This window comes from Mustela erminea, chromosome 17 (assembly GCF_009829155.1).
Source record: "Mustela erminea isolate mMusErm1 chromosome 17, mMusErm1.Pri, whole genome shotgun sequence".
In the NCBI taxonomy this organism is placed as follows: Eukaryota; Metazoa; Chordata; class Mammalia; order Carnivora; family Mustelidae; genus Mustela; species Mustela erminea.
In genome coordinates, this window is record NC_045630.1 from 44,814,437 (window position 1) to 44,836,019 (window position 21,583).

The 21,583-nt window shown below is 56.5% G+C and overlaps 1 protein-coding gene across 3 annotated transcripts in view; it reads right to left on the minus strand.

The window, feature by feature from the left end:
- PIK3C2B (phosphatidylinositol-4-phosphate 3-kinase catalytic subunit type 2 beta) overlaps window positions 1-21,583 on the minus strand; it is a 64,269-nt gene that overhangs the window by 18,942 nt on the left and 23,744 nt on the right. For 2 of the 3 annotated variants that reach the window (XM_032319151.1, XM_032319150.1), the window contains 17 exons: window positions 18,846-18,946; window positions 18,080-18,234; window positions 17,622-17,742; window positions 14,715-14,826; window positions 14,489-14,568; window positions 14,080-14,143; window positions 12,471-12,617; window positions 11,820-11,853; window positions 10,510-10,705; window positions 9,366-9,488; window positions 5,772-5,939; window positions 5,129-5,240; window positions 3,725-3,867; window positions 2,193-2,381; window positions 669-762; window positions 417-511; window positions 77-257 (listed from right to left, as the gene is read on the minus strand). In XM_032319151.1, the coding sequence (XP_032175042.1) occupies window positions 77-257; window positions 417-511; window positions 669-762; window positions 2,193-2,381; window positions 3,725-3,867; window positions 5,129-5,240; window positions 5,772-5,939; window positions 9,366-9,488; window positions 10,510-10,705; window positions 11,820-11,853; window positions 12,471-12,617; window positions 14,080-14,143; window positions 14,489-14,568; window positions 14,715-14,826; window positions 17,622-17,742; window positions 18,080-18,234; window positions 18,846-18,946 (2,115 nt within the window). Of the gene's footprint in view, window positions 1-76; window positions 258-416; window positions 512-668; window positions 763-2,192; window positions 2,382-3,724; window positions 3,868-5,128; window positions 5,241-5,771; window positions 5,940-9,365; window positions 9,489-10,509; window positions 10,706-11,819; window positions 11,854-12,470; window positions 12,618-14,079; window positions 14,144-14,488; window positions 14,569-14,714; window positions 14,827-17,621; window positions 17,743-18,079; window positions 18,272-18,845; window positions 18,947-21,583 lie in introns of those variants that run through there. The other variant, XM_032319152.1, reaches the window with a different exon arrangement.

Consider the following 21,583-nt stretch of genomic DNA (forward strand, 5'->3'; position numbering starts at 1 on the left):
ATGAATAAATAAAATCTTAAAAAAAAAAAAAAAAAATCCCAGGCCCAAAATGGGTAGACGGCCTCGCCCTCCTCACCTGGCGTGCAGAAGGGGCAGCTTCTCGAACCTGCTGCGCCAGCTTGGCCAGGGTACTGACGAGCCAGCACTGGCGGTTAAACTCCTCTCTCAGCCCCTTGCCACAGCAGCACAGCAAGGCTGCCAGCAGGTACTGGTAGCGGATGCTGAACTGAGAATCTTTGAGGCCGTCCTTCAGGAGCCTGCAAGGGAAAGGGTGGGAGGTGGGAGGGGGTCCCGACGCTTGGGATCACCCGCGAGGATGTGCGCAATGGTGGGGAGGGGTCAGACACCGCTCCAGCTCCCTGGGAAACCCACCCCAGGACGCTCGTGTGCCTCCCGCCTCTCCACACGCGGCTCACCAGAAGAAGTAGTGCGTCACTCTCAAGTCTGAGACGGCTCGTTTCAGGAGGAAGCGCACCAAGGGGCTGTCCAGGTAACACTCGTACTTCAGGGCCTGTTTAGGGGAAAGGGATCAGGAGGCTGTATGGCCTGCCCGCCATCTATACCTGCCACTATCCTGCCAGGGCCCCTGGGTTCCCCAAGGAGAATGCACACGGGCTTGGGGCCAGGAGAGGGGCCATCAGAACCTGAGGGAAGGCCGGTCCGCCCACCTGCACGAGCTGAGGCAAGTAGTCGAGGAGCTCGGCGTCCGACAGGGAGCCGATCCACTGGACGGCCATCCGACGTACCTCCTGGTCCGGGAAACTGTAAAACAGAGCCCTGACCCTTGACGGCCCGGCTGCAGGCTCTGTGGCCCAGGAGCGAGCCAGCGCCCGCACAGCTGGGTTTCAGACACACGGGTGGAGAAAAGGCGACATCCCTCAGAATCTGCCGAAGCCACTAGAAGAATCCTGAGCGCCTTGTCTGGAGAGTAAGCCTTGAGAATGGCCCTGTCCCCTGGTCAGAGCAGGCATGGGGCCACAGAGGAACAGGACGGTGCCCACTTTCATTCCTTGTAGGATTTAAAGGAAACTGGATGGAGTCTTCAACCCTGTTCCTGAAAATCTTTTCCTCAACTCCCACTGTGCTAGAAATTCCCGTCACTGAAGAACCCTTACATGGATTAAAGCACGATGGTACCATCCTTTAGTGCAAAGCCAGCCAGATTAAGGACAGAAAACCATGGAGTTTTACATAAGCCAGTACCCTATGGCAGAGGCTACTGAGCAGAGATGAGCAAAAACATGGTCTCAAAAAGTCCTGAAGGCAAGACACATGGGTTGGGTACAGTTTAATAACTAAAAGCAGCAAAAAAGAAGCCAGGAATATTGGGTACCACCTGGAAAAGGCAGCCTGAGGGTCTGAAACCAGGAGGAGCATGTCCCCAGAGAACACTTCTGAGGGAAAGAGGGAAGAGAGGACTGTGAAAGTCGAATGAAGTGGTCAAGTTTGGGTCACCCAGGGCTGTGCACGTGTCAAGACTCAGCGGACATCCAGGTAAGACTTAGGCCTTTCTGATTTTGGAAATTTTGCCTCTAAAGAACAAACCAACACATGTCAAGTTCTAGTTAATGATATACATACACCAAAGTATTTAGAGGGAGGTGGGATGTCTGCAACTTACACTGAAATGTACTAAAAAAAATGTAAGACGGACTGATGGTTGGATGGAGGGATATACACACAAGAAAGTAAATACAGCAAATAGTGAAAATGGTTAGGATCTAGGTAGTGGGTCCATGGATGCTCACTGTAAAATTTTTGGTTCTGCAGTATGCTTAGAAAATGTTCCCGGGGCGCCTGGGTGGCTCAGTGGGTTAAAGCCTCTGCCTTCGGCTCAGGTCATGATCCCAGTGTCCTGGGATCGAGCCCCACATTGGGCTCTCTGCTCAGCAGGGAGCCTGCTTCCTCCTCTCTCTCTGCCTGCCTCTCTGCCTACTTGTAATCTCTGTCTGTCAAATAAATAAATAAAATCTTTAAAAAAAAAAAAAAAGAAAAAGAAAAAGAAAATGTTCCCAATGTCACACCGCAGGGAAAGGAGACAAAGAAAAAGCAAAAAAGGAGTGAAGACATCCTGAATTTCCTAGCCCACTTTACCACTTCCCCAGGACTGGCTCAGGCTAGCGGTGGGCGGTGCCAAGCCCTGGCCCCGGGAAGGACTCGCGGTCAAGGAAAGGCGGGTGTTAACAACTCACGTGGCATGCAGGAGCCCCAGAGCATCCTGGTGGTTCATGTGGGTCCACTGCTTCAGGAGAGCATAGATGTCGGGCAGGCAAGCCCACTCCCAGCTGGGGGCGCTGGCGAGCACCAGGGGCAGGGAGCTCACCTCCAAATGGCAATAGTATCGCTTCTCCCACAGGCGCTTCTTGTCAGCGTCCGTGAGCCTGCGGGTGTGGGGAGGCCAGAGACAGCACGGTCAGCCACGGGGAAGGGTACTGACTCTCCACGAGAATGCCACACGTTCTCCAGCTCAGTGGTTCCCAGGCTTTGCTGCACATTGCAATCACCTGGGGAGGTTTATAAAGTCCCCGTGCCTGGGCCACGCCCGACACCTGCGGAGTCAGAACGTCTGTGGAAACCAGGCATTGGTATTTTCGAAAGATCCCCAGGTGACTGCAGCGTGTGAAGCGAGGTTATGGGGCACCAGGGCCCAAGCCTCATCTTTGGTCCTGACATCTCAGGGCCTCTCCGACTGAGGCCGAATGCACAGGTCACGGGCACCCCGCAATCGGCCGCCCCTTCTGCCGGATGCCCTTAGAGCTCCACTCCCAAGGGGAGCCACCAGAGGGCAGTGCTCCCCACCATGTCCGGGTCTGGAGGGCTGAGAAGCCTCTGGGGCTTCCCGGGGCCAGCTGGAGGGTCTATAGAAGCCACAGCTAATTAAGCCTTGCCTGAGATCAGGTGTCTAATGGGAGAAGGGAGCTGAGGGGCTAATGAAGCAAGGGGTCAGCAGAGGAGTGGGGGCGGGGGGATCGGTCGTCACTCAGCTACTTTGACTCCTTGGGTGGGATATGAGGGAGAGATGAGCCCCATCTCTCCTACCCCCGTTCCCCATACACACGCATGCACACGCATGGGCACGCGCTTACAGCATAGGGCCACGCAGTGCAGGAGCCAGAGAGGTATACAGGGAGAGCAGGCGGGGCAGGAGGCCCCATCGCCCCCATCCCACCAGCTCCTTGAGCTCCCTGCTCCCCGCTCCTCACCCCTCCTCCTCCAATCCTGGTGAGAGAAGCAGCCCCAAGGATGACATCAGCTTGGACTCGCTTCCCCTTGAGAGCTGCCAGCCTGCCCCGACACCTGATCCTTTTTGGAAAGTGACGGGGCCAGAGAAAGGCAAGAGGCTGTGGGTGTGGAAGGGGCAGGAGGTGGGGGCAGGGTGGTGAGGACAGGAGCCAGCCCCATGGATAGCAAGGAGGAGACAACATATCTTGGGAGACGGATGGGGCAAAGCTCTGGTCCTCTGGCAAGCTGAATCTGGACCAGGTCTCCATTGTGCGGATGGGCATTCCGAGACCCAGTCTCCTAGCCCCGGCCTCTCCTCTTTCCTAGCGTCAGGATGCCCGCAGCAGCAGAGCCCTCTCTCCACTGCGTCCTGCTTCAGCGCCAGTTGCCCACCCCATCCCACCTCTACTCCCAAAGCAGGCGGGCAGGACCTGGAGCTGGCAGGGGAGAGGTCAGACAGAACGGGGCCAGAGCCACACGCGGGGAAGGCCCCGGGCCTCACCAGTACAAGGACTCCTTCCGCATGATGTTCTTAAGCACACGTTGGTCTTCTTCCCGGAGACTGCCAAACACATAGCGGGGACTGAACTTGTCTCCAGGGGGGCTGGTGAACTTGATGTCAAAGGCTGAGGTGGGGAAGTCGATCTGGGGGATGGTGTCAGAGAAGAGGGGAGAGAAGACAGACAGGTGAGTGAGAAGGTGAGCCGCCACCTTCCTGGCTCTCCAGGGCCTCTGTCTCAGGTGTTCTCCCTCCTTTCTTTCCTCCCTTTATTCCTCCCTCCCTCCCTCCCCTGCAGGTTGCTTGTAAAATAACCCAGCTGCACTTGGTGTGGACTTGGGACTTGGGACTTCGGGGAAAGCCTCTTCCAGATGTCACTTCCAGCAAAAAATGAGAAGGTAACAGAGGGAGAGAGGAACAGGGAAGTGAGAAAGAGACTGGGCAGAGATGTAGCCAGGTGGGGATGGGGGCGCGGCCCCAGGCCAGAACTCAGAACAGAAGTGTCTGCAGGCTGAACCCCTGAGAGCCTCCAAGCTGAGGCCAGGGAGCCTTCAGTGCGGCCCTGGAAGGCGCTGCTGCCTGATGGGAAGTGGGACCACATGCCAGGGGAGGGCCCTACCGATTCTCAATCCTGTGCCCCCGGCTCCCCTAGCTCTAGGCCACCCCATGTTCATCCTCCTAAATTGGGTATCAGAGTGGAGTGGGTCCTACGTTCCCGCAATCAACAAATGTTTAGTGGGAAGTTGCTAAGCAATGTTCCAGGTTCTGGGCTTTAAGTCTGGTTAATTAAGGGAGACAAAAACGCCTGCCTCTGGAGCCTTTGTTCTGTGTTATTCTATTTCATGCTCTAGCCACTTTCATATTCCAGATTCCATACCAGAGCATGCCATGATCTATACGAAAGGGGAGCCAGAAACCAGTCACTAGAGCTTGGGCTTGACCAACTCCTCCTCCTCTCCCCAGGCAGGGAGTCCACTCGGAGAGAGTACTGAGTGGCTGCACCGGGAGGGGGGGGGGGGAAACGGCGTGGGGGACTGAGGGCTTCCCCTCAGGCCCCAAAAGGGGACAGCTCAGGCTTTATCCGACTCAGTCACGTGCGGGCTCAATACAAAGGACTCCGAGTTGCTGGGCCCCCAGACAGGGGCGCAGGTGCTCAGGCCCTGCCTTCGGCCTCCTTGAGATGGAAGGTAACCTCCAGGAGATGGCACACATTCCACAGACTCACCCTCCCACTCCAGGTCTAACCAAATCACTCTGGTTGCTTCTATCACATCAGTGCACTGTTCCCAACATGCCAGCGCTTTCTCTTACCTCCTAGCCCAAACCTCCAGGCGGAAAACTCAGAGCTGCCTCTTGGATAGCCCTGTGCAGCGGGCAGGAGGGACGGTCCTGGGGCCGCGGTCTCACCTGCAGGATGACGCTATCCGGCTGGTGGAAATTAGGTGCGCTCCAACGGGCGCTGGGGCTTTCCTGTGTTGCTGGCCATAAACCCAGAAGCTTCCGACCACAGGTCAGGACTCTAAGGAGAATGGAGGGGAGAGGAATGAGCCAACAAACACAATGGCTAAGGAGATGGTTTTCCTCCTGCTCCCCCATCCAAAAATCGGCCTTTGAAGCCACCATCCAACTCTGTCATTCTGTTAGACCACAGGCTCTTCCTTCTTCTAGGTCCTATAAAAGCACACCCCCTCCAGGAAGCTTCTGGATGACCTGGTGGTGGGGATGCCCCACGAGGCAGAGAGGTGGACTAGATGACCTCTAAGGCCCTTCCAATGACAGGGCCAGATGACGCGTTACCCGAGCACTCTGTTTTCACACACCCGGCCCCTCTCCTTGCCCTCCTTCTGCCCAGAAGCTCTTGGTCACATCAGTTGTTCTGATCTCCACTTCTGTGCCTTGGTCCCCCCGCTAGGGCCCTCTGGACTCTGTGGGTGATGAGCCCCACAAGGCCAACCCTCCCAAGGGGCACTGGCCAGTGCTGCACCCAGGCCCCTCTATCCCCCTCCTTCCCTTCCGAGGCCAAGAAGCCGCTGGCGTGGGAGCCACGTACTGCCTGAAGTTGAACAGTGGGGTAGTGACCCAGCCAAGGGCTTCTGGTAAACGCCGCTGCTTATTGGCCTCCGAGGAGCTCCCAGGCAGGGGGATGGGCAGAGCGTAGAGTGTGGCGCACAGCAGGGTCTCCCGAGGCAGCCGGTTCACCTGTATCGGGAAGCAGATCCTGGGGAGGACAGGAAACCAAATCAGGAGGTGCCACCCTTGTGGAGGCAAGGGACAGGTGGCCCGGGAAGCTGAGCGGAGCCTGAGAACTTGACCTGCCTCTCGGGATATCAGATGTGCTCCCCAGGGAAGCCTGGAACCAGGACAGGTCACAACCTCCGCTGGACACTTCCAGAAGTACACTGTGCTGTTTGTGCAGCCTTTCCGTAGAGCGCGCCTAACATCCTGATTTGGAGGCCACCCCGCGGTGACCAGACAGAACCTGGGCAGCCAGAGCCATCTCAGAGTTCAGGTGACCTCAGGTCCCATAGTTAAGCCACACACCCCATTTCAGGATTTCTGCAGAGGGTCCCTAAGAAGCTGCTCCTCTTGACAATCCTTATCCCTTCCCCCATCCCCAGGCTAAAAACACCAGGAGGAAGAAGCAACAGAGGAGGGAGAAGCAGCACGGTGTTCTTTGCCCTCGGGCCACCCTCCCCCAATAGTCCTCCGACCTGCCTGTCCTCTCCTGTCCCCTACTTTGCCCAACCCCCCAGGGCACAACACAGTTTGTTCTGGCCCCCAAACATTTTCAAAGCCAAAGGGACAAAGAGAAGGGGCTTCCCAAAGTCCCTGGGGGGAAGCTGCAAACTGGCAGAATTGAGACACGTAAGCCTTGCCACTACCCAAGTCCAGATGTGTTCTCCCGGGCCTCCTCTGCCAGGACCACTGCCAGCCACTCCCTCCAAGTTCAGCATCAGGAGCTGGGGTGGAGTGAGGAAGAGAGAGGAGGGGAGCCCTGGAAAGCCCGAGGGAGGACCCACATTACCTTTGGGGGAAGTTGTCCCTGGGCCAAAGTCCACACTGTCACACCCTCCTGGCCAGCCCAGGGCAGTTTCTATGCCAGAGAGCACAGAGGCAGGGAGGCCACCCCCAAGGTTCGCAGGAGTTCTGATCAAGCAGCCTCCCTCCCGGGCCGCCCCTCACTCCCGCAGGAACATCTCCACCTAAGTGAGGCACTCCCTCTCACCCGCCAGAGACTGGCAGAGCCCTGCTGTCCCAGCCGCCTGTACCCTGGGGGCCCATGGCTATAATTAGGGCCCCTCCACCAGCCAGCAGACATGCCAAGCCGGGGCTTGGCTAGGGGATGGCAGAGCCTAGCTGCTGGGCCTATTTTGAGAATTAGCTGATCCCGGCACCGCGGCAACAGGACAGTCAGCTGACCCCACAGCAGAGTGGAAAGGGGGCTGGTGCTGACCCCTCTCTGTCAGCCCAGAAGAGGCTTCCCGCTGGGCATCTGGAGGTGGAGAGAATAGGAAGCCACAACTCCTAGAACCAGCCAGAATCCCCTTCTCCTCAGTTCTCGAGTCCTTCCAGCATTCCAAAACCTCTGCCACTGACCATCATCCTGGGTCTGTCAGGATAACTAGCACATTGACTACAGACTGAACCTTCTCCTTGCCTGTGAAACTGCTCTCCTTCCCTCTGCAGCCATTCCTCAACATCACATCACAAGGGTCACCTCCTCCAGGAAGGACTCCTGGGATGTGCCAGTTCCAGGCCTGGTTTTGCTATTCGCAACCTCAGAACTACGCACACCTCTGCACCGGGTTCCTCCTCTGTGAAGAGTGGAACACAGCTTCTTCACTTGTGTGATGTGTGTACCCACTGTGTGCTTTTTGCTATGTGACGCTGAGGCTTCTGACCTGGAACTGGGCTACGCAAATAGGATTTGCATGCACAAATATCTCCCTGTACCCGTCACCGCGTCAGTCACTTGGAACAGGGAAACTGGAAAGGAGAAGGCTCCCCCAGCTAAAAAGATGGCAACAAGGATGGAGAAGAAAGCATTTATCACGTGCTGGGTACTGAGCCACACACTTCACTTGCAATGTCCCAAAAGTCCTGAAACAGCCCTACATGTCAGGGCCTATTACTCCCCAAGGTTCCACCTACAGTTAGAAACCGTAAGCATGCCCAAGCCTGTGCTTTGAACCCTATACTGTAGTGTCTTCTCCCAGATGCCTTGATCCTGACCATGAAGGTGCCAAGAGTCTCTGTGGGGCACAGGGATGGGGGACCATGGAGAGGAAATCTCCACGGGGCTCTAGGCAGGGACCAGCCCTTTGAGATTTGGGGCTGCATCTAAGACAGGGAGTGGAAGGAGACCCACAGAGCAGGCAGGCTGAGGAAGGGCAGGCCAGGGTGTCTCGGTGCCATGGACAGTCTATGGGAAGAGGGACTCAGGGCCAACATGATAGGGTCTGTCCGGGGCCGGAGCACTGGAAAGCATGACCGCATTGGTAGTGGCAGTTAGCGAGGCCACAGGAGCCGAAGGTGAAGGTGAAACTCAGAAAGGTGAAAGTGAAACTCCAAAGCCATTGGAGGCAGCCATCCCCTGCCTCCAAGGAGTCTCTCCTGCCCCAGCAGTTATCTGATGAAAGCTATTGGTACAGCTTTATTGCTCTGTAACTTACACAAGTGTGAAGACAGGAGAAAGGGCCTACCTCTCCAGCTGTCCATCTGTTAAATACCCCACCTCTCGCAGTGTTTGTGCAGACTCCGCCTCGGCCTAGTTTGGCAACCTTGGCCTCCCCGAGGACCCCGCTCGGCCTCTAATCTGCACTCCAAACACTGGAGTTCCAGTTCTGCTCTGCAAATAAGGACTCAGACAGCTGGTCGAGGGCAGTGGTGCTGGGGGCAGCAAACAAGGGGCTTTCTGGCAGGTTGCAGGGAGGGCAGGGCCCAGCACAGAGAGGGCACGGGGCGGGCACCCACCTACAGTGCCTCCCCCTCCCCTCTACGTGTGCGTGCCTCCATTTCCCTCCTGCTCTGCCTGGCAGACGCCTATCTTCCCAACGGCAAACGCTGGTCCATAAATGCTGATTAATACTTAGTATGTTTCATACTTAGTATGTTTGTATTCTATCTCACTGCGATGCCACAACGGCCTCTGAATTGAACAAATGGCCCCATTTTACAGTTTGGGGCACAGAGAGGCCAAAGAGAACACAGGACTGAAGATAGAGCTGGAAATAGAGGCTTATTCCTGTGGCTCCCAGCCCACTTTTCTTTCCTCTAGACAACGTGCCCTTTCCCATCTAGAAGGAAGAAAGTGCAGTCCCCTCTCCTTACTCGATGGATACTTTGGGAAGAAGGGAGAGGATGAGAATCCCCAGACTAGTTAAACCTTTTAAGGGCGACAAGATCAAGACGATGAACTATTATGAAAGCTAACCACTAACTTTTATATGATCCTTTACTGTTTACAGACAGAGCCTCTGTGCATTAGAAACAGAACTTGTCCCCATCTAAGGGTTAGGGAAGGGAGACTCAAGAGGCTGAGGGCTTGCGTGGGTAGATTAGTGGTGGAGCCTGGTTTATTGCAGGTGTGGGCACCTCTGCGGGGTCTGCAGGGGTGGCACTGGGGCACGGGGGGAGGGCTTACTGCTGGTCCCAGATGATGAGGTGGAAAAGGTACTTGGAAAAGTGAGCCCTTCGTGTGTACAGGGGGCTGCAGAGTTCTTTCCCGCCATGGCTGAGGGAGCAGGAGAGGTAGAAATCTTCATAGCTGCAACAGAAAGAGGGTAAGGGTGCTCAGATCCCGAACCCCATCATAGTCACCCAGCCTAGACCCAGCTCCATTTCTCCTGCAAAGACAGACCTCCCTGGTCCCCTGGGGGCTCGAGCACGGGAGCCTAAGGGGATCTGTGAAAGCTTTAGGAAAAGCAGCTGGATCTGGATCCCCCCACCCACTTTCAGGCCCCACACTGGGCCCAGGGTTTTCCTCCCTTCTTTATTGGGGACCAGCCTACAGCCACCTCCTTACAGTAGGTGGGTGTCTGTGTGCGCATGCGCAAGCGACAAGGGGTGGGGGAGATGAAATCGACATATGCCGATGTGAATGCCAACACATGGGGGTCCCTGCGGCTCGTGACAGGTGCCTGACAGAAGAGGTCAGAGAAGGCCCTGGTTTCCCAGGCTGCCTCCTTTGTTCTCCGCCAATCGCCCAGAGGAATACATTAAGTGAGGAACAAAGAGTGAGGGGGAAGGGCGAAGGGGGGGGTCCGGAAAGGAGGGAGGTGGAGCTAAATGCCTTTTTCCCCAGGCCCTGGATGCCAGGGACTACTAGGCAGAGGAGCCGGGGATTACCAAACGAAGGTCCCCCTCCACCCACCCCTGCAGGCCTAGGGAACTCCCAACAAAGGGTCATCGCCCACCTCCCCGCCCCCTCCCATTGTGCCTCTGCAGGGGAGTGCAGTCATTGGCCTTGGGGCATGCACTGGGTCTGGGAAGCTGCCATCTGTCGCGGTGTCTCCATCAGCTGGCCTGGGATGGGTGGGGGGCAGGGATGCCGATGCAGCCAGCACTGAGAAGGCCTGGCAGGATCTGATGCCGGCAGACCTCCTGCCTCTCCTTGGGATGTCCTGGTCCACAATCCCCCTCAGGCACTTGGCTCCTCAGATCAAGGGGCACCACAATGCCACAGACCATCGGCTCTGGACGGTGGGGTTGCGTGCAGACAGGGAGAAGCCATCGGAAAGTCAAACTCCTGCTCCCTCTGCCTAGAGGACATTCAGCCCTGGGCTCACCTGGTAGCCCAGGTGATGGGGATGCGGTGGGTGGCATAGACAGTGAAGGCTAGGGGCCCGGTGAAATGGCAGGCCTCCTGGACCAGATCGTGCTTGCGGCTCCCGTGCACGGCCGTCTGGAAGTCTGCGTCGAATGTGCTGCAGTACAGCTCCACCAGGTCCAAGATGGCGGCCGTCAGAGCTTCCACAACCTTCTCTGTGAAGGGAAGGGGTCAGAAGGAAAGGTCACAAGGCCTCAATGAGCCCCATTCTGTTGCCATGGCACAGGTGTACCCCAGGGCAGGAGTCCCCAAATGCCAGGCGGTTTCCAACAGCACAGGTGTACCCCAGGGCAGGAGTCCCCAAATGCCAGGCGGTTTCCAACAGCCAGGACGAGGCTCACCCAGCCATGATGAAATGAGGGGAAAAAAGCAGGATCGATGAGCTTCTCACAAAGTGATACTCAATTATAAACATTCTCCTTATCTTTACATAGGGCTACTTATTTTGTGTTAAATGTCCTTTCTTTTGGGAAATAGTGGGAATGATCACTGTCAGTAACTTTAAAAGCCATTGCTTGGCAAAAGAAAAGCAGACTATTTCTATGTTGGTCCCTAAAATAATGCTTTGTTCAGGGCGCCTGGGTGGCTCAGTCAGCTAAGCATCTGCCTTCAGCGCCTGGGTCGTGGGATCGAGACCCATGGCAGGCTCCCTACTCAGCCAGGAGTCTGCTTCTCCTTGTCCCTCTGCCAGTTGCTCCCCCTGCTTGTGCTCTCTCTCTCAAATAAGTAAATATTCTCTAAAGTAAAATAAAATAAAATCATGCGTTGTGGGGCAGATTATTAATTCATGGAATCCAAAAGATTGGGAATCACTGACCAAGAACCCCAGAAAGCAAAGTTCTGCTTGAAAGATTCACTCCTTATGCAAAATCCTTTATCACCTTCTCCCTAGGACCATTCTGGGTTGGAAACACAGGCATCATGAGCCTCCTGGAGAATAATGACCCCCCTTACCCCAGTAAGTTTTCTCATCTGGAGCCCAGGGCTAATTTTGCCTCACTACCCCCAGCCTCCGATGTACACCACCTCATCACCATCACCCAGGGACACCACAGGAATAACTAGCAAAAATAATGAGAGAACATTTTATGGAAAGAAATGTGCTCTCCAGCTGGAAACACACACACACACACACACACACACACACACACACACACACACAGCAGACCTGGACCCATAAATCAAGGGGCCAGGGAGAAAAACGAATCTGGGCAGAGACCTATTTTCCATTGTCCCTGCTGAATAAAGACAAGAGAGTTGTTCCCTTACCTCGGTTTTCCCTCACAGCCAAAACAGTGGGATCCTATTGGGCGAAAAGGAGAGGAAGGGGAGCTTCAGGGCCGTGGCCATTTCCGACACAGCTGGAAAAAGGGCTTTCCGCAGCTGTGCTCATCTGGACCAGACTGGTCTGAAATGTGAGGAGGAGAGACTCCCCAGGGAAGACAGCGTCATGGTTTGCACCAGAGCCATATGTGATGGACAGAGTGAGCTAGACCAAGGTTCAAGTCGTGTCCACCCAAATGAGACCCTCCCACCCTCGGGCCACTCCAGCCCAGGTCATGGTGGCTATCTTGCTGGCCCTGTGTGTGCTGCACGTGGCCGCCTCCCCCTGCACTGTGGAGTCACAGAGCCCTGGCTCAAAGGAGGGTTTGGTTTTGCACCCTGTGGGGTATGCAAAGCACCATAAAGCCTTTGCCAGCCCCAGCCAGGGCTCCTGGCAAACAGGCCCAAGGCAGACCCTCACCTGCCCCCATCCTCAGGAGGAGGGGACACTCTTGCAGTTAAACTCTTGCAGTTAAACTCCAAACCTGCAAGATGCAGGTGGAGAGAGGACCTTTCAAGGAAACAGACACCTCGTCACCCAGTTACTTGCGACTGCTGTTCTCCTTGTGCCCTACACGAGCGCTCTGAATTCGTTACCTTCTGAATTTTGGGCTGCATACGGGAGGGGCAGGGAGGCAGCTGGTTGAGGGCGCTGGTGATCTCAGGGGTCTCCACGGCGGCCAGGGCATTGCAGATGGCTTTGACGGACTGGACCACCCTGTCGGCCTTCAGTGGGAAGTCCCCCTGTGGGAGGCGGCACAGCGAGGCTGGCAGGTGAGCCCTCTCAGCCTCCAGCACCCACACTGTTGAGGGAAGGGGTTGGGAGGAGCTCGGGTTCATGACCCTCAGGAGGCAGAGTGGACTCCCGTGCTTGATCTTCAAACATCTGGCGTTAGCGAACCACCGCTCCTCTGGAATTAGATGAGCCAGGCCCAGGCTCCCAGGTCTTTTCCCTGAACCTCCTCTGATTCCCAGACTCCCTCTGGCAGCTACTGCACAAACACACACATCCCCCACGACATGCAGTTTTAATAAAACCAACCCGTAGGGAATAGTAAGGAAGCCAGAGACTATATTCAGGTCCGTTGCCTTAGGCCACCTTACAACTCAGTACTGTCATCCAGACCTACCAGGAGGATCTCCTCTCAGGACCACAGGCAGGCCACACCCCTACGTTCTCTGTGCTGGGGCTCCTGCAGTTTGCTCCCCTGGAATCACTTCACCTGTCCTGCCCTGATCACTTATGGAAGTTCAAATCACTGACAAGCAAAAATACAGCCTCCTTCTCAGAACCCCCTGCCCCGCCCGGGCTAGTCTTCCTATCACTCTCCCGGAGCCTGTGATGAACTCATACCCACCCTGTTCTGTCTACTAATAGCCCTGTGTTACTTTCCCATCATTCTAGCAGGAACCCAGGCTCCCTGAAAGCCAAGACAATCCTTATGCTTCTCTACCCACAGCAGCAATGAACACAGAGCCAGGCTAGTACCCAAAAGGTGCTCGGACACCTTCCCCCTCATCCCAGTGAATGGGCGTGGAGCAGAGGCTGCTGGACAGCGGGTGTGGGGTACCATTCTGGGGGTGGGTAGAGGACTGAGCGAGACATAATGCTCAGCTCCCCCAAAGGGAAGAATCCATGAGCACGATGAACTAGCTCCGCGATATAGGGATTAGTTTTGAATATCACTGTTCTTTTTTTTTTAGCTTCATGACATTTGAGGCAAATGTTTATTCTCATGGTTTTAAGGCTTCAAACTCCATGAGAATCCAAGTGAGGAGAGTCCCAGTGCTTCCCTACCTCTGGGACCTTCCTCCTTCTGACGGTTTCCTACCTGTGACTCCAGGATATCGGAGCATCTCAAACCAGAGCTCATAGGATGCACACTCTGGGGCACATTCAAGTACACAAACTGGGGGGACACAGGTGTCCCTTAGCTTTGGAGATGTCCTGCTCCAAAGACAGGGATCAGAGTGTGGTTCCTAACCTACTTCCACAGGGGAACAGAACCCCTCTTGTCAACTGCCCAACAGCAGTCTTAATTTGCCCAAGGGGTAGCCCAAGGGCTAGGGGAATGGAGAAGTGCTCTGCCAACAGACTGTCAGTGTCTTCTCCAGATCCCTTTAGGGCTGGCTGATCCAAGAATGACTTTGGGAAACCCGGGGAGGACCTCTGGGCAGCTGGGCAGGCCCCACGATGGATACTCACATCAGCCAGCAGGAAAGCGTCCACTTCATTATGGTATGTGTCAAACAGAAGATCCAGGGCCTGCCTGGGGAGTTGGGGACAGGGAAAAGTCGTAGGAGAGGTCAGGACAGACCCAGGGTACTGGGATACCCGTATGTCCCTCCTTCCCCACAGCTCAGGATTCAGGCTCTAGTTTAAAGGGGCTCCCACTCTTTCTGCAGGTTCACCACCCCTCACCTGGAGAATGATGGCAAAGTGCTAGAGGGAAGAGATGTAGCATCCCCTAGAGTGGGGATCTTCTAGAATAATCTTGGGTCTCACCCCAGACACCTTAAGGACCCCTGGCCTGGCAGAAAGGCAAACAAGGTATCCGCTGGGATCCCTTCACAGCTTCTATTTGGCCCACATCCAAGAGGACACACACACTCACCTGCTGATGGTCTGTTTTACTGGCCTCTCTTGCAGATGGACGAGGTAGTTCAAGGTGGAGGGGCTCTGGTCATCATTCACCTGTGTAAGAATTATCCTACTCAGAGAGGAGTGGTACCTTTATCCCGACCCAGAGCTCCTACCCTACTCCCACAGAATGTGTTCCGTATCACCTTAGACCCATTCCATCTCCCCATCCCCTCCCCGATCCCCTGCCCCACACGAACCGTCCGGGCCAGGTCACTGCGTACGGCTTTCTGTTCCATCAGCTGTAGCCGAATGTCGATGTCGAACTTGCGGCAATACTGAATGTACTCGTGGCTGCCCAGGGCATGCTTGCTGGTGGAACAGGGGGCAAGACCATTAGCACCGTGGGAACTTAGTGCGAAGGGAGATATATACTTTAACCTCGGGGAGAGAGAAATAGGAGGAAGCGGGCAGTGAGGGGGTACTACCTGGGCTCCTGGAAAATGTCATTGTAGAGCTCAGGGAAAGAAATGGAGGTCTGTCTAAAGAAAAGCCACCTGATACACATAACCTTGGTCTGTACTAATGCTGACCTTCCTAGGCATTTATTACCTGTATCATCATCCCTGATCGCTCCAGGGGTTGGCCTTCTGGAATGGGGGTACAGAGACTTCTCGGGGTGGGGGGCGGTGATTAAACCCCATTGTCTTGGCTTTGGTAGACAGGACACTTTGGAAGTTACCTGCGCTCCGGCTGGGGCGCGGAGCTCACTGAGCGACAGTCTCCCCACCCTGCAGTCCTCAGCCTCCCTCCCCGTTTCCTACCGCCAGCGACTGGGATGCTGAGGCCAACCAGAAAGACCCGCCAAGATTCTAGGTGTGTCACTCCCAAGCCCAAAGAATTCTGCCTCTCCCATTCCTCCACGACTGTGAATAATGACCCACATCTCTACAGACTTCCTGACCAACACCCACTGCAGGCCATTCACTGCTCGAGCGACAACACGTGAGACCATGTCGACCTGAGTCTCAGTGGAGGCCTTGGGGGTCCCTCCGTGACCCAGCCTTTTCCTCCCTCCCAATTCACATGCGCGTCAGAAAGGAAACTCAGGAGAAGGGGCAGAGGGAGTCTGTCCTGCAGACCAGCACTTCGGGCCTGGGCCGGGTCCCAGCAGCTGGGTAACAGAAGCCGGAAAGGGACTTCCTTCCTCAGCAGAGCTGGGAATCTAGGCCAGAAATGGAGGGGAGAGGAGAGGAGCAAAGGGGAGGAGCCTGTGCAGAAGCCCAGGAGGTGGTGGCCTCAGACCAGTCTGGGTCCAGCTGGGATTGAAGGAGTTCTCCACATCCCAAGGGGCCAAGCCTCAGATCTAGGCCTCAGCCTAACAAGGCTGAGCCAGAGCTAAACTCTGGGGGTGGAGAGGCTGGGCAGGGGGGTCTGGTGGGAGCGCCCCACGAGGAAGGAAGAGTGTGGTGGGGGTGGGGGAGGCAGCAGGAAACCCAGCCCTCCCCTGGGGCCGTCTCAAGGTTCTTATCTGAGAGCAGCCTGCATCCTGGACCCACCACGCCCCCTCAGCCATGCGCCCTCCTGGGCCAGGGTAGGAAACCACAGGGCTTCCTTGCAAGCCAGCAGCTTTCTGGAATCCCCTGAGGGTCTGTCCACGCCCACCCAAGGCAGCTGTCTGGTGCTCAGGGGTCCAGGCTTTCCTGCTGGGTGGGAGGGAAGAGAAGAGCCTCGGAGGAAGAGGGGGGCTTTGGGACCAAGAGTCGTAGACACTGGGGTCCCCTGGGGACTTAACTGACCTTCTCTGTGGAAGGCCTTGGTCTGTGTGCATTCAGCTCAGAGTGGGAGGGGCATGACCCTGGGACTACTGACCGGCTGCACCTGACCATGAGCACTCCAGCTAGGTCTTGGCAGGAAGTCAGAACCTGACAGCTGGTCCACCATCTTTGGCTCTGCAGGCTCAAGGACTATGAGAGTATCCAGCTGATGTGGATCCCCACGCTCCCCTCCCTTTGGGCTGGCCCCTCCCTGCTCACCGAGTCATTCTCACGTTCAATCCTAACTACACCTGAGGGAAGAAACTGAGGACCAGGGTTTTACATCTAGTAGGTGGCAAGCCACCACCCAAACCGACCATATCTGTGTGACCCATGATGCCCCTCCCAACAGTGCCTGGGGTGCTCTCTGCCAGGTGACCCTGAGTCTAGGACCCCTTCTTATTCTTCTAGGAAAAGTGAATACAGACTGAACACACCTAACAGGGCTCCTGGGGCTGCGCCCTGCAGGGCCCTACCCTTCCTCTCCCCAGGTGGAAGAAACCAGTCAAGAACCAATCAGGCCATTGGCGAAGCACCCATGAACTGAGATCCAGCCTCCTCCTCTCCCCACCGCCAGGGCCTGCTTTCTCTTAGTGGCCAGGGGAAGTGGGCAGTAGGCAAGTCAGAGGTTTGGGGAGGAGAGCACATCTCTTTTTTGCTTATCTGCTTTCTTCTGGCTGATTCTAGAGCCTGCCCACAGCCCCACCCCCTAAGGGGTATACCCCCTCCTCCTCGCCCCAGCACCCAGAGCCCCAGGGCAGTGGAAAGGGCATAGCTGTAGCTGATGCACATCAGACTTTCCAGGAGGCGGCCTTGCTGCCCAGGGCATGGATGGAGAGAAGCCGCAGGCAAGCCTTTGAGGAACGCACATGCTGCTCCGGGAAAGGCTTACTGGCAGGGAAACAGGGAAGAGGGAGCAATTGTAATTTCTCCCCTAAGCTTCCCAAGGGTACTTCTGCCCAGTCCTCCATCTGCCCCTGGCCATAAAGACACAATCTAAGAGAAGCAGATCTCTGACAGTCGAGGCGACTGTCCCCCTCAGCCCCACACCCGCATCTCTCTTCACGCAGACGTCTGCAAGCAGATATGACTTGGTCTTTGCCTGGTCCCAGCTCCAAGCTCTTTCCACAGCAGACTTGGCTCAGAAGCCGGCCAGCCCTGCTGGAAGACAGAGTGCCTGGGGAAAGTGCGACGTGGCTGTGCGTGTGCCCAGAAAGCAGCTGTGGGATCAGGGAGGGGCTGCCGGCCCCAGGCCTCGAGCGCAGCACTGCCCCAAGGAAGCCCCCTGACAACCCTACCACCCAGTAGGCAGGTGCCCCTTCCTACCCGCTCTCCCCAGTTTTCACTCACTTCTGCAGGAACTCCTCCAGCCCACAGGGCTTCAGCACAAAGTTCCCCACGTCCACATCCCTCAGTTCATCGTGGGTGTAGCACAGCGTCTGGTGGATGAGCAAGTCTACAGTGGAAGAACCTGCAAGGGGGGTGGGGCAGGGGAGCAGTGATGGGGGGGCTGCGGGAGCCAGGACAGGTGGAGCTCGGTGTCCCCACGCTGACTGCCTATTCCTGGCTAAGCATTCTCCAGCGCCACGGCTATCCAGATAAAGCAGGCAGACACACAGTTTCGGCTTGGGGAGAATGACCATGGGCCCCCAAAGCTGGCCCTAGAGCCAGTCCCCTAGAGGAGTGTCCTCATTGCCCCTCATCAGGGCCACAGGCTGGGTGGGACTGGAGGTCAAAGGATCCTAGAGTCCAGATCTCGGGCATCCCTGCCCCACCTCATGGGATGCTCCTCGGCTCTTCCCACTTACAGTTGCAGGTAAAAGTGAGCGGCTCCTGTAGGCTATCACACAACACGGTCACCTTCAGGTTCACCTCATCCCCGAGGTGCTCTGGGCTCGGGGTCACAGCGCTCCAGACATATCCGGTGAGGGAGTAGTCTTGGATGTCGGAGCCAGAGCGAAGGCTGTGCAGGAAGAGAGGGAGAAGGACCCTCGCTGTGCCTTCGAAAGAGAGCAGTCGAGAAGACGCCTGCTGGGACCCTCCCACCCTGAGGACAAGGGCCCTTCTCTCCCTGCGCAGCCCGGCCCTCCAGGTCTGCAGTCCAGGATGGGAGCAGTAGGGAAGCCGCTCTGGGAAACCATGTACTTGACACATTTGCTACAGTTACAAAATGGTTCCCAAGCCCCATGGCATGGTAGGGACAGCTCCACCGGGACAAAGCTTTCTGGGCTAAATCGAATGGGAAATTCTCCCGGCTCCATTTCCTTTCTCTTTTAGCTCCGTGTAATATTCGCTTTGCTCCATCCAAGGCGCATTTGCTCCTGGGGGCAACCGAGCCTGAAGCCACTGGGATCACTTGTCTGTTCAATCGAGGGTTCATGAACTTTGCCCAAAATGTGAAACTTCTAAGATTTCAAAAAGCCCACAAACACCTGTTGTGGGAAGCACCCCACAGCCGTGAATGGAGATGGACTCCGTATGGCTCTTCCTCCTTCCTAGAGAAAGTTCTGAGTAGGCTGGCCCTCCTCCCCAGCCCCCAGAGCCCTCCCCGACACCCCATTCTTTAACTCTTACACATCCAGCATGTGGCAAAATGCAGCAACTTCCTCATCTCTTTCCTCTGAGACCTCGAACAATTCATGGCCATTGGCGACAGCATGGCGCCGCGAGTCCGCCTTTAAGAAAAGAGCCGCTGACTCAGCTCGTTTTCCCTCACGGCACCCCGTTCCCACAGGTCGCTCCCAGATCTAAACCCTGAAAGTCTGGGTGTAAAGGCTTTTTACGCATTGAATATTCAGGGGTGCAGGAAAAATGTGGGAAATCCAGAAATATCTTGACCTGCGGTCCTAGGAGCCTGGGAGCCAAGTGGAAAAAGAGAACTTGAAGCCTTGGCTGAGGTTCGAAGTCTGGGTGGGATGGATGAGAACGTGGCCAAACCTCGTCGTCTTCCAGGATGGGGCGGGGCGGGCAGGGGACAGCAACCCATAAGCTCAACCCAGGTGAGGCAGCACATAGCATTGCTGGTCCCGGGGCTGGCTCCCTGGGGGGTGTTCCCAGGGGCGTGGCGGAGAGCTCTGCAGGCATCCCCATCCCAGTGTGGAAGGCCTGGGCCAGTGGGCTGCCCAAACAGTGCCCAGGGAGGCTGGGCCTGGGGCAAAGGCCTTGGCATCCACAGCAGGCCCCAGGGACCCAAAGCAGAGAGGGACCGAGAGCCCCAGACGGAGGCAGTGACTCAGACACACGTGCATGTTCTCGGTCAATGCTATTTGAGGAAGAAAGTATCAGAGCGACTTTCTGGGCAGGAGAGAACCTGGACAAGGCTTAGCTCCTCCTGGCTCCCAAGAGCCTTTCCGGTCTGATGGGCTGGAATGTCAGGGAGACTGCCTGGGCCCCACTTCCTCGCCGAGAACCTGTGCGTGGTGGTGCGGATTCTCTCAGATGAGAGGGCGATCTGTCTCCCCACACAGAGCTGCCTACAGTCACCGAGAAGCAGCCCTCCAGCAAGGCCTGCAGTTGGGCCCCAGGCAGGAGGAAGTGGTGGGGGGAGCTGGGGCCTGGCAGGTCTCTGCCCGACAGGCTGCCCCATGGGAATGAAGCCGCAGCTCAGAGGAGCCCCAGCCTGCATCCGGGCGAGGCGGCCTCTGCCAGCAGCTGCTTCCGGGGAGCTCAGGCCTGTGCACAGAGCAATATGTCTCACCTCTCGCCCTCCCGAGGCTATTCTCGTGTTCTCATGTCCTCCCCGCCCCTAGGGGCAGATGGCAGCAACTGAGCTCCTCATTTGAATATCCAAATTGTTTCCTCGGAGTGACCCCTCTCATTAGCCTTGCTCCCAGGGTGAGTGTGGAGGGGTGCAGAGGGGAGGGCCGCAGCGGGGGCGGCTGGCATGTGAGGCCCTTGCTCTGCCAAGTTCCAGCCTGTGTCCCTCTCACAATAGTACCACTGTCAGCAATTAACCCACAGAAGTGAGGGTGAGAGACTGACAGAGACAGAGACAGAGAGACAGAGAGGAGGGGAAGGCGAGGGGGAGAGAGAACAGAGTAGCTACTGAAGGCCATTTTCATGCCCTTCAGTACCACTCCCTGGCTCCATAAGAAAACAAAAGCCACTTACGTTTGCCCTGCTGGCAGGCCCTGGTGCCATCGCCCGATGCTGGCTGGGGGAGTCTGCCGGGCGGAGGCTGGCAGCGGGGGTACCAGGCTGGCATTCGGAGCCAACCACTTCCAGAGCTGGCTCCGCAGGCCTGGGATAAGGAGGGTCCCTCCGGCTGGAAGCCCGGTGGAGGCGGGGTGGCGGAATGGGCCGGGGGCCCGAGAGGTCCCCCCGCATGGTGGGATGAGCCCCTGCCCCGAGCTGAGCGGGGGACGACCAAGGCCGCATTTCCCCCCTAAGAACCGGCAGGAGCTTTTTGCTCTGCCCAGGACACTCTGGACCACGCTCTCTCTCAGAACCCTGGTGACACACAGGGGTTAGGGGGAAGGGTGAGGTGGTGGAAGGAGGCAAGAGAGATAGGGAGCAACAGACGTGACCACCTACCCGGGTGGCCTGACTCCGAGCAGGCCTGGCTCCGGGTGAGGAACTGGGAGCTGGGAACAGGAATCTCCCCGTCCCTATAAATAGCGGGAGCAGCCCCACCTCTCCGAGCAGGGCCTTTAAAAAGCCCTGAGCTCCACAGTCGTGACTTCTCCCAGAAGCTGACTCTGCTCTGGGGGACTCTCTTAGCAGAAGCACAGGAAGGAAGGACCACGTGGCCTTCCCAGATTTGTGAAGGATCCCAATTGCTGGGACACAGGGCAGGAAAGTCCCCGTGTCCCTTAGACAATGGATAAGGAGGAAACAGGGATGGAATGAAGTGGAATGCTGTTCCTACGGAAGGCACCGGCCGTGAGGGTACCTCTTGACTCCCTCTGGGGTCGGGGCTTCCAGACCCAAGAGTGAAACTCCAAGGGGCCTCAGGTCCCCCACCATGGAGATGCTGCGGACATCTTCTAAACCAGAAAAAAAAAGATCAAAGCTATCCTGGGACCTCCCCCATCCTTCTGGGTGGACACTTTGCTATTTTGTACTGTGTACAAATATGTTTTCTAAATGTTTTCACTGTGAAAGCACGTGGCCTTGGAGACGGCAGCGCAACGTGATTGTTGCTAATGTCACCGAACTGTACATGTCAGATTGGCCAAGACGGTAAGTTTTATTCTGGACAGTTCCCCGCGTAAGAGAGAGAGGAGAGAGAGATAGGCAGAGACACAGAGGGAGAGACAGAAATAGAAGCAGAAGGCTGGGGGGTGCCTGGGTGGCTTGGTGGGTTGAGCCTC